This window comes from Chiroxiphia lanceolata, chromosome 1, assembly GCF_009829145.1.
Source record: "Chiroxiphia lanceolata isolate bChiLan1 chromosome 1, bChiLan1.pri, whole genome shotgun sequence".
Lineage (NCBI taxonomy): Eukaryota > Metazoa > Chordata > Aves > Passeriformes > Pipridae > Chiroxiphia > Chiroxiphia lanceolata.
The window spans coordinates 155,061,925-155,074,231 of NC_045637.1; the positions used below are offsets into that span (position 1 = coordinate 155,061,925).

Below are 12,307 nucleotides of genomic sequence, written 5' to 3' on the forward strand. Positions count from 1 at the left end.
GCAGGAAGAGAGATTTTGGTATGAAAATGGGCCATTAGTGCAAAAAAAAGAGGTGAAGAAAAAACCCCCAGAGTTGATCCAATTGATTTCAGGTGGTGTTTTAGGATGGAATGAATTCCAGCTGCTCTGTGCAGTTCAATCCTCAGGGATTATAAGAGGACTGAACAGCTCAGGTTGGTGAATCCCATCCTGGATGTTCTCAGTTGGTCACCAGGGCAGGAATTACACGGGAAAAAAAATCTGGTTTTGTTCCTTTTTGTTGGTGAATGAGTTTAAATGAGAGATTAAGGGTTGAAAAGGGACTAATTAGTGTAAAAAAAAAAATAAAGGAGGGTGGGGGAAAAAAAAACAGAGTTGATCCAATGGATTTCAGGTGGTGGGATGAGGGTGGAATGAATTCCAGCTGCTCTGTAAAGTTCAATCCTCGGGATTATAAGAGGAGTGAACAGCTCAGGGTGGTGAATCCCACTCTGGATGTTCCCAGTTGGTCACCAGGGCAGGAATTCTGTTGGTAAAATACCTCTTTTTGTTCCTTTTTGTTGTCTGCAGGATGAAAGATTTTGGGTTGGTATGTGGTTTTCACTTGGATGAAACACTTTTAGCACCTTTTATCTCCTTTTTCCTGGTCCTGGACAGCAGGGAATACACAGAGTGGATGGTGCTGAGTGTGTTAAATTGGAGCAATTCTGAATTTAAGTGTTATTTCTGGTTCTCAGCAGGGCACGAGGTTTCTGTGTCTTAGAAAAATAGAAAATCTGTGGAGATATATATATGAAATAGGCTTTTTTGGTCAATCTTCTGTCCTAGACCATCCCCAGTTTGAGGAAAAAGAAGGTTGTTACCTTCCAGCTTTTGGCCATCAGCAGTTTCAGACATTCCTGTATCCAGGAATTTTGCATCCAGGTGGCAGTTTTTTAACAGCTCCTGATGGATTTGCTAATTTAATAATTTATTAAATTGTCTGATGCTCTGTTGGATCCACTCTGGGATTTGCTTACAGGAACTGTGCTGCATTTTCACCCCCCCTTGTCCTTCCTGGGGCTGAAATTCTGCAAAACCAGAGGAAAATGGGGGAAAATGTGGTGCTGAACAGTTAAAATTTCTCCAGCAGCTGGAAGATTTTCCAGCTGTGGGTCCTGTCCCACCTCCTGTCCCTTGAACCCAAATCAGGGCCATCCCAGTGCCTGATAAAGCAGATTATTCCCAATCCCTGGGGATCACTCAGCCTGGTTGTACTTCCCCATCCTCAGTCCCTGAGGATTCCTCACTGGAATTCCTCGGCAAGGGCTGGAAAGGAGGGTTGGGGACAGGAGGGGACAAGTTCAGCCCAGTTTGTCTTGGGTGTTTAATGGGAGTTATTCAGCATTGGGTGCTTAATGCCAGTTATTCTCTAGGGATTAATTTTCCTGCAATCTCTTGGGAATAGATATCTTTGAGTGGCAGGATGGAGTGAAAATCTCTATATATGTGTTTTAAAACCACGTCTCAGCCTCTTTGCCCAAGAAAGACGTGCCTTAAATACGCTTTACCACTAAAACCAGTTCTTCTGGGGGGAGAGGAGAGAATTTGGAGTTGGTTTTGGTGGGGTTTTAAAGGTCTGGCAGGAAATTTTAAGAGCTGTATCCCAGTTGTCCTGCACAGCACTTGGACGATTCATCTCTTTTCCTGGGAATGAAAATGCCTTTGCTGGAGGCTGCACATCCCTGGGGCTGGAGCTGCCCTGCTCCCGGGGCTGAATCCTGGAATGCCTGAGGTCAGAGGGGAGAAATCCGAGGATTTGTCGGGATCACTGCGGGGCTGTGCAGGAATGACAGCGGGCTCTGCCCCCAGGGCTCCGGGATTCCAAGGAGAAACTGAACTGGGGATGTTACCTTAAGTGTGGATGGGCCAACATCTGGGAATGGCGGCTTTGTTGTCATTAAGTGTGTTGGGAAGTGACTCCCACTTCAGAGGGATCCTGAGCCTGGATTTAGTCCAAGGACACGACAAACTAACTCCTGTTTCCCTCGGAGTGCCCTTATCAGACCTGCCCCTCCCTCTGCCTGTCCAGCCCCTCTCCAGCTGCTCAACATCCCTGGCCCTTCCCAGAGGAGCTCGCTGGGAAAGGGGCTCTGGTTTTATTTTTATTTATTTATTTATTTATTATTTTTTTATTTCTGTATTTTTATTTATTTATTTATTTATTTTTATTTTTATTTCTGTATTTTAATTATTTATTTATTATTTTATTTTTATATTTTTTATTTATTTTTTATTTTTATTCATTTTTTATTTTTATTTTTATTTTTATTTTTATTTTTATTTTTATTTATTTCTATTTTTATTTATTATTATTTTATTTATTATTATTTATTTTTTTTATTTATATTTTATTTATTTTTTATTATTTATTTATTTGTATTTATTTATTTGTATTTATTTTTATTTATATTTACATTTTTTTATTTATTTTTAATTTTATTTATTAATTTTATGTATTTATTTTTTTTTATTATTTTATTTAATTTTATTTTTTATATTTTTATTATTTTATTTATTTATTTTTATTTAATTTTTTTTTTTTTGCTTTTTTTTTCTTTTATTTTTCTTTTATTTTCTTTATTTTTCTTTTATTTTCTTTTATTTTTCTTTTATTTTCTTTTATTTTCTTTTATTTGCTTTTATTTTGCTTTTATTTTGCTTTTATTTTGCTTTTATTTTATTACCCCTCACTCTGTCACTTGGAGGGAGTTCTGCTGGAGAACCAACCTGCCTCCAGCTGGTTCCCGTTCTTGCCTTTTGCCAAATGAATGAACCAGAAAACAAGTGGAGGAACCTAATCCTGGAGAGAAGGGTTTGGGGGAGCGCAAGGAACTCATGGAATGCCAGGATGGTTTGGGTTGGAAGGGCCAGTGAAGACCATCTCATCCCACCTCTGCCAGGGCCAGGGACACCTCCCACCAGCCCAGGTTGCTCCAAGCCCTGTCCAACCTGGAGTGACCTCCACATCTCCCTTTGGAATATTGGGATATTCCAGGCTGGAGAAGGGCAGGGACTTCCCAAGGGTGAAGTATTCCAGGAGTGCCCAGGGCAGGTGGGATACAAAGGGGACTCGGGTGATGAAGTGGGAATGTCCTTCATGTAGCACCTTTATAGGAAACCTCTGGAGTGGTTTAGGTTGGAAAGGACCTTAAGGACCATCCAGTGCCACCCCTGCCATGGGCAGGGACACCTTCCACCAGCCCAGTTGCTCCAACCTGGCCTTGGACACTTCCAGTGATCCAGGGGCAGCCACAGCTTCTCTGGGAAATCCATTCCACCCTCCTCACCCTCACAGACAAACAATTTCTTCCCAATATCCCAGCTAAATTTACCCCTCCTTCAGTTCAAAGCCATTCCCTGTGTCCTGTCCCTCCATCCCTTGTCCCCAGTCCCTCTCCAGCTCTCCTGGAGCCCCTTCAGGCCCTGCAAGGGGCTCTGGAGTCTCCCTGGAGCCTTCTCTTCTCCAGGGGAACTCCAGGATGATGTTTACCAATGGCTTTTCCCTGAGTTTTGGGATGCTGTCCACCTCTACCTGGGGCATCCCCCCCTCTGGACTCAGGCAGGAATTTTGTAGAGCCTGAAGGTCTCCACAAGGAGGTGGAATTTGCACTGGAACGATGACAACAGGTTGAAATCCTTAAGAGGAGAACATTCCTTGCTCCAACGTTATTTCCTAGGATCTTTTTTTCCTTATGGACTGGAGCACTCAGCTCCAAAATTCCTCCCTTTTTGTGTGTGTGACGGGAGCAGCTGCTCCTTTGCCGTGGACATGGACAATTCCAGGCGGCGCCTTGCGAGAAGCGTCGCTCGGGAAAACTGGGATTGCAGGGAAAACTGGGAGTTACTGGGAAAGGCTGGAGAGGAAGGGCCCCTCAGTTCAGAAAGGATATTGAGGTCCTGGAGCAGGTCCAGAGGAGAGCAACGAGGCTGGGGAAGGGACTGGAGCACAATTGCCATGAGGAGAGGCTGAGGGAGCTGGGGCTGTTCAGCCTGGAGAAGAGGAGGCTCAGGGGAGACCTCCTCACTCTCTGCAACTCCCTGACAGGAGGGGGGAGTCAGGGGGGGGTTGGTCTCTTTTCCCACCCAACCATCAGCAAGACAAGAGGGCTCGGGCTTCAGCTGTGCCAGGGGAGGTTTAGGTTGGACATTAGGAAGAATTTCTTTGCAGAGAGGGTGCTCAGCCATTGGAATGGGCTGCCCAGGGAAGTGGTGGATTCTCCATCCCTGGAGGTTTTAAGCTGAGACTGGATGTGGCATCAGTGCCATGGGCTGGGAACCACAGCGGGGTTGGATCAAGGGTTGGACTTGATGATCTCGGAGGTCCCTTCCAACCCAGCTGATTCTATGAAGCTGTGGGTGCAAAGAACATTTTGCCCTCAGCCCAAGGAATTCTGTGTCCTGCTGAGGTTCTGCCCCTCTCTCCCCCTGTGCAGGTGGACGCCGACGATGTCATCACCAAGGAGGAGCAGATCTTCCTCCTGCTGAAGGCCAAGGCCAAGTGTGAGCGACACCTGAAAGCCAAGGTGCCCAAGGTGCACGGTGAGTGTTCCCACAGCACCCCAGAATTCCACAGCCAGGCCCCTTCATGGGAAAAAAATTCCTCTTTTAAATGTAGAAAGACAAAGGAAAGGATTTATTCGGCGCGCCGGGTCTTTATCTCGCCGAGTTTCCGGGGTGGAAAAAGACCCTTTGGGTTTAAATTTTGTACATTTTATAGTTTGACAAAATCCCACCCTTTTCAGATGAGTTTAATATATTCATTTTTTGCCTAAAAACCTTTCTTCTCCCTGAAGGTTGGCTGCAAGGAGTCCTCTGTCAAAAATGATGGATCTTCCTTTGTTCTCAGCCCAAAGAGAGGGAAGAAACCCCCCGTGTACAAAATTTCCACATGGCCCTGAAAGATTTGAATTTTTAGGAACTTTTATCTGGCCAAAAAAGACCCTGACACTCTGTCCCACTTGGAACTTGGGTATCTTACAGCTTTGTGATACTCCTATATATAAAAACCCATATTTTCTGTCTCATACCTCTGTGTCTGTCCCAGCCCTTCCCCTCAGTCCCACACGTGGAGCTCGGCGGTGGAAGAATCCCAAAATATTGGGTTTGGGGAAGATCTTTCACCACAAGGTGTTGGGAAGCAGAGTTGTCACATCTGTCTTGTTCTTCTGCAGCAGAATTCCAAATGCCAAAGGGTCAGGAGGGTGCAAAAGTCATGGGATTGTGCCCATTCTTGTTGTACCCAAAGCCCAAGCAGTGCATGGGAGGGAACATCAGCTCTGCCAAGATTAGGGAATCCTGGAGTGGTTTGGGTTGGAAGGGACATTAAGGATCATCCAGTGCCACCCCTGCCATGAGCAGGGACACCTTCCACTAGCCCAGGTTGCTCCAACCTGCCCTTGGACACTTCCAGGGATCCAGGGGCAGCCACAGCTTCTCTGGCAAATCCATTCCAGTCCCTCTCCACCCTCACAGACAAGAATATTTTTCCTATATCCCATCTAAATCTATCCTCTTTCAGTTGAAGCCATTCCCTGTGTCCTGTCCCTCCATCCCTTGTCCCCAGTCCCTCTCCAGCTCTCCTGGAGCCCCTTTAGGCCCTGCAAGGGGTTCTCAGCTTTCCCTGGATACTTCTCCAGGGGAACTGTCCCAGCTCTCCCAGCCTGGCTCCAGAGCAGAGGGGCTCCAGCCCTGGCAGCATCTCTGGGGCAAATTCCAAAGATCCTTCCCAACCAGCCCCCAGTGGTGCAGAAAAGCCTCCCTCCAACACCCCTTCTGTGTTTCCCTCTGCCAAACTCTCTTCTCCTCAAGAGGGCCCAAGCTCAGCTCAGCCTCTTTCTTCCCCTTCCCTTCCCTTTTGGGCTGCAGATCTGCTCTGGGCTGTGGGGCTGGAGGAGGAGCAGGAGCAGCTCTCTTCTGTGGGAAGCCCAGTAATCCCCCCCCCGTGGGTTCTTTCCTCACTTCCACGTGTTAATGACTTTAATGACTGGCACTGGGGCTCAGCTGGACCACCCCACCCCACCCAGCCAGTCCCGGGTGGGCTCCTGGCCCCTCTCCCTCTATTCCGTGAGAGAAGGGGACAAACCAGGATCCCCAAATCCAGCCCTGACCCCAGAGCAGAGTTCCCTGCCCACCTGGTGTCCCTCTCCCGTTGGACACGGCAGCGAGAGGCCCCAAAATCCCGGCTTTCCTTTGATTCCCAGCCTCCTGCTTCCCATCAGCCAAACCCTCAAGCCACATCCTCTGCTGCTGCTTTGTCCCGTTCACCCGCTGCCCAATTAACACCTCATTAAAAACGCACATGCAGAGGCATTTCCTTCTGTTGTCCCCAGCCCACCTGCCCACCCCGGGGGCTGGGGACATCTGAGAAACACCAGCTGCTCCAGCTTTTCCCTACATTTGGTATCGATCCCCCCTTAATCGTCAGGAGCAGTTCGGGGAGGGATGAGGAGCTGGATGTGAGTGACAACCAGATTTTGGGCTCTGTCCCAAGGAGAGCAAAGGATCCAACCCCAGGGGTTTTTAGGTGCTGTTTTGAGACCTGGTTCAGTGACTGGAGCAGAAGGAAATCTAAAATGTTGTCATTTAGTCTTGTGGACACAAGTCCTGCCTTGGGAAAAAAGCTGTTCAGGGATTAAAGCTCCGGCTCCATCCGAGAGGAGGAATCACCCTAATGGCAACACTCTGGGCAGGAAGGTGATGAGAGAAAGACTTCAATCAATCATTCAAGTAGGTAATTAGATCCAATTAATCTGCAAGATCCAAAGGGCAGAATGATTTCTGATTGAACCTTTCCCAAGGAATGTTTCCTTAGGCTGGAACACCCCAGAAATTCCTGCTCCCTCTTCACGGACAAGGTAGGGAGCTGCCAGACATTCTCTGGGATGGTGGAAGGATTTTGTGGACACAGCAGAGGGTTTTTTGGTTTGGAAAAGTTCTTCCCACTTTGCAGAAGAGCTGCCATTCCCAGATTTTTAGGTTACAGATGCCCCTGGACACTAGAAAAGTGGTTACTCCAGTCCTTTCCTCCTTAGATGACGCAGGAACTGGGACCTGGTGTCTGTTCTGCTGATCCCCCAAGGCCTGGTGGGGCTGTCAGATGGAGGATCTCATCCCTTTCCCTCTTCCCTCACTCCAGACCTCGAGAAAAAGTCTGGGAAGGGCAATATCACCTTCCCAATGGAGATGCACCAGCCCCCAGCTGCAGACATCAGGGGCAGAGCGGTGGGGACCTGGAGCAACATCAGTCCTGGGGGTGCTTTCCAGTTGTCTCCTGTGTCCAAATCTCTGCTGGGTTTGTCATTCCAAAGAAGGAAAAAGGCCCAGTTCACAGTGAGGCAGCAGTTTTGGGGAGATCCTCAGGGAAGCACTTCCTCCTGCCATCCATTGGGGAAACTTCTCCGGCCTTTTCTGCAGAGTTGTGGGGAGAGGAAAGGTCCACGTTCAGCTGTGCTTGAAGGAATCTGCCTGGAGTGCCAGGATCCTCCTGGGACCATCCTATCCCACATCCTGGAGCAACTCTGATGGAGGGACAACCCTGCAGACAGGAAAAGCCAGTGAGGAAATCCCAGTGCTGGGGATGTTGGGAAAGGAGAAAGTCCCTACTTAAAATCCCTGACCCGGGTCAACAAGGAGTGGCTTTGGCCTCAGGAGTCACGTCTCTCCAGGGAAACTCTTGACCACAGGGGTCACAGGAAAAGAGTCTTTGACCCCACAGCTGGTTTGGAGCTGCTTTGCACCAGATCCTGGAGGAAACTCTGCAACACGTGGAGCGCTTCCACATCCCTGCTCCGGGGTTTTATCCTGCCCCCCTGAACCTCCAGTGTTCCAGCTTGTGGGTGGAGAGAGAAGAGGAATCTGGGAGGTGAATCCATGGCTGTGGGCACCAGGGATGCTCCCTAAGCCATGAGGGATTGGGGGGTGCCCTTGTCCAGACAGCTCTGCTTCTCCAAGGAGCCTTCCGGGGACCTCTTCCCGCAAACCTGCTCCCACCAACGCTCCAAGCTCACGGAATCACAGGATCATTGAGGCTGGAAAAGCCCTCCAAGACCATCAAGTCCACCCTGTGCCCACCTTGTCTCCCAGTGTCATATCCAGTTATTCCCTGGACATCTCCAGGGATGTGACTCCACCCCCACAAATCCTCCCAGAGCCCAGTTTTGTTGTCACCAACCCCGTGACTTCCTTTGCTCCTTTGGATCCCCTTCAACACCCAAGGATTGGCAGAGTGGATCGACCTGAGGGAGAGCCTTTTTTGGAGGAGCTTTGTTTTCCAGCTGGATCAGCTTCCTGATCTTTGTCCTGCAGCCACAAACCCAAGGGTGACACCCCAGGGAAAGGAGCAGGGCCAGGAGAGGAAGGTGTTGGTGGGAGAGGTGTCACATCAAGCATTACCTGCAGAGCTGCTGAGCTCTGGAAAATCCCAGTTGATTTATCCCACTGCCTTCTCTCCTTGCTCCTGCTTCACATCATGGGCTGTGTGTGCCCAATTAGTGCTTAAATCCCGCCCTTGATCCAGAAATTTCCACCTGGAATAGCTCCTGCCCCTGCCTGGCAGTGGCTGCAGCACAGTGTGATGATTTATCCACTCCATACCAGCCCCTGGTGGGTGTTTTTGGAAGCAGAGAGTGGGATTTGGGACACCTTGATATCTTTTTATGGATTTTCTTAGAGGGAGGGAAATGTCACTTGAGGCGGCCTGGGAGTTTGGTAGGGCTGGAATTCCTGGGACCTGAGGCATAGGGATGTTCAGCATCCCCCCTCCCGCCTCCAAGGAGGGTCTGTGGCAGAGCCAAGCTTTGGATTCCAAGCTTTAGATTCTCCTCTCCTGCCTCCAAGCCACAATCCAACTTTCCTTTTGTCCTGGAATTCAAGGGGAGGCTGCAAAGACTCCAACCCAGGTGGGCAGAAGCTGATGAAAATCCTTGGACAAATCCCACTGGAGTGGAACTCAACCCTCCCGTCATCTCTCTCGCTTTAAAGCCTCTGGATTTCTTTGGGAATGAGGAAAACACATTTGGAACTTCCTGTAGTGCAGTGGGGACCTGGGTTTTCCTCTCCTTTGCCCATCACATCCCTGAGGGCATTTCAGGAGCCTGTTGTTTTCCTGGGATAAACTGGTAGGCTCCCATTTGATTTGTTGATTTGTCAGGGATTCATGGATTTCTCCAACTTTCTTCTCTCTTTAATATTCGTTTAATTGACATTTTAATAAGGGAAAAATGCAGATTTCAGAGGTATCCAGGAGTCTTAGTGGATGAGAGGAAGCCTGGGTCAGCACCTTGACTTTGGAATCTGCTGTTCCCTCTCTCACCTTGCAGCTCCATCCCTAAAGGATGGAAATCCCAGGATATAAATGGATTAATCAAAGTGAGGAGGACACACTGTGAGACCAGAACCAGGAGGGCAAAGGAGATTTTTTTTTTTTGAAGAGAGAGATTCTGTGTGTCCTCCTGCCAGCACAGACCCGGATTTGGGAGGGAGAGACACCCCCCAAAAGTGGCTCTTGGAGTGGGAAATGTGATCCCAGTCGTGAAGGGACTCCAGGAGCTCTTCCCAGTGCCTCAAGTCACACTCCAGCACCCTCTGGAAGCAGGAAAGCCTTGATCTCCTAATCTTCCCCTTGGAATTGTCCTTTTCCCTCTGCTCACTTTTCCTGTCTCATTTCAGCATGACTGGTGGGGGGTTTGGGGAAGAGGTGTTCCCTGGCTTTCTTGGATTTCATTTCCATTGGAAATGTCCTGGAATCTCCACTGTCAAGTGGAGTATTCAAATGTTTGCTACCACAGATCAGCAAGTTCTTGTTCAGTGGAGAGAAATCAGCTGTGATTTCATCACCTAATTTAATTTATCTCATTTAATTGATTTATCTAATTTAATTTTTTAATCTCATTTAATTTATTTATCTAATTTAATTTTTTAATCTAATTTCATTTATTTCTCTCAATTAATTGATTTCTCTCATTTAACTGATTTCTCTCATTTAATTAGACGTGTCTAAGGCTGGTTGTAAGTCTTGAATCAGGGACTAAAGAACACGAGGGAGAACAGTAGATGTGCCAAGAATTTCTGGGTGGTGGGAACACATCAGGGTTGAGAGTCCAAAGGAAAGTCTCAGCAAAGAAAAAGGTAAAAAAAAAATAAATCATAAAGTCCAAAATTTTTTCAGCAATAACAACCCACTTTTTATGTGTAAAAACCCCAATTTTTTTTTTTCTTTCCCCTTCTAAAAATGTTAACTTTTAGTTTTAGGGGGGTTCATTGGAGGTTGAGCTGCTTCTTCTCCTCCTGGGGCAGCTCACAGGGATTATTTGTCCCCAGGGGTGTCCCAGCCATGGATCCTGATCCATGAGGTGACCTGGACAGCCCCACATGGAGCTGAGCCAACCCAATGAGCTCCCACCTGGCATTTGTGCGTCATCTGCTGCCTCTGGAAACCCAAAACATTCAAACAAAACAAAAAAAAAACCCAACACCCCAAACTCCTCCCCCCGCCAGCATTTGGTTTCCTTCTTTTCTCTCCCCCCCTCCCTTTTTTTTTTTTCCTTAAATTTAGCCTCCAGATTAAAGCCTTTGGGGAAGAACAGGAAACCCTAAAATGTCTCTTCTCCCTCGCCAAATATTCCATTTGAGCCGTGCTGGGCAGGCCGATGCCACCCCAAAGCTAAACCTGGAAGGGGATGAAGCAAAATTCCCACAATTCCCACCCAAAAAAACCAGCGAGACCTGAGGGGTGGATGGTTTATTTTTTTTCACCCCGTGAATTAAGAGCTTGTCTTGCCTGGTTTGGAAGAGGAGATGGGACGTTTTGGGGGGGAAGAGGGAGATTTTTCCACTGTTATTAGCGAAGGCCTCGCTCTGGGGCCCGAGGTGTTGCAGTTCGCCTCAAAATGGCTTGGGTGGGTTTTTTTTTTTAATAAATGAGCTTATTTGCGAGGGAAAGGGGTTATTTTAATTGAAGATTTGTGTGTGTTTACCCAAAATGGGCTGGTTGGGCATCTCAGTTTGTGCCCATTGTCCCTAAAGGACCCAGGCCCTGGCCCAGGCTCTCTCTGGGGAGCAGAACCCCACAATCTCTCAGTAGTTTCAGAGCACGACATCAGGACCAACATTCTCCCCCTCAGTGTTGTTTCTCCCCACTGCTCATTTCAAACCTTCCCCCAACTCATTTATTTTGTCCCAAAGAATTGGGTTTATTTTCAGCGAGACCACGTCGAGGCCTAAATTAAATATCTTTATTTACTTTCTTGTCTGCGAGAAAAGACCTCAAAAAGCAATAACACTTTGTCCTAATCCAAATTTTGTGGGGCCATTGTCCCTAAAGGGCCCAGGCCCTGGCCCAGGCTCTCTCTGGGGTGCAGAACCCCACGATCTCTCAGAGCATTTCAGAGCACGACATCAGGACCAACATTCTCCCCCTCAGTGTTGTTTCTCCCCACTGCTCATTTCAAACCTTCCCCCAACTCATTTATTTCATCCCAAAGAACTGGGTTTTATTTTCAGCCAGACCACGTCGAGGCCTAAATTAAATCTTTATTTACTTTCTTCTCTGCGAGAAAAGACCTCAAAAAACAATAACACTTTGTCCTAATCCAAATTTTGTGGGGCGCTGCGGGTTTGTTTGTTTGTCTTGTTTCCTTTTTTTTCTTTTGAACCTTCCAGAGAACTGAAAAACAAACTGGGTTTGCAAAGTCTGAGTTATCCTGCAACACAACGAGCCAAAGGGAAGGGCTTTCCCACTTCTCATGAATAGGAAATGTAATATTATTCTTCTCCTGTTGCGACTGGAAGCCTGGAAAACACAATAAATCTCGATTTCTTTTTTATCTCAGGGGTGCAGAGGAATTTTAGCTCCTCTACCCTCACTCCCAGTTGGTGTTTTTGGAAGAAAGGCAGGGATTAATCTGCTCCTTTCCATCCACATTCTAATTTAAATATTAGAAATCAGCTGTTTGGCCCTGAGTTTTCCTGTAAAGGGAATTATCAGCGGCAGCTCCAAACCAGGCCAAGCAATCCTGGGTTGTTCCTTAACCTTGGGAAAGCACGTTCCTGCTGAAGGATGAAGGGTTGTTTGGTTGAAAGGTGGGGAAGGCTTTGATATTAATGAAACCTGCTGAGATCTTGGCCCTGCTGCTGGTTCTGTTCCTGGGGGAGCTCTGGTTTGTTTGGATTCGCAGGGAATCCTCTGCCAGGCACTGCTGACAAACCCCTCCCTGAACTCAGCCCAGGGAAGGTGCTGCTCTGGAAGCAGAGTCGTGGCAGATCCATCAGGTTGAGCGTTTGAATTCCC

The 12,307-nt window shown here is 47.7% G+C and overlaps 1 protein-coding gene across 1 annotated transcript in view; it reads left to right on the top strand.

Annotated features, from left to right (window-relative positions):
- The window catches only part of PTH1R (parathyroid hormone 1 receptor), a 105,796-nt gene that overhangs the window by 51,141 nt on the left and 42,348 nt on the right, over positions 1–12,307 (top strand). The window contains exon 2 of the mRNA XM_032681460.1: positions 4,455–4,560. Within this exon, the coding sequence (XP_032537351.1) occupies positions 4,455–4,560 (106 nt within the window). The remainder of the gene's footprint in view (positions 1–4,454; positions 4,561–12,307) is intronic.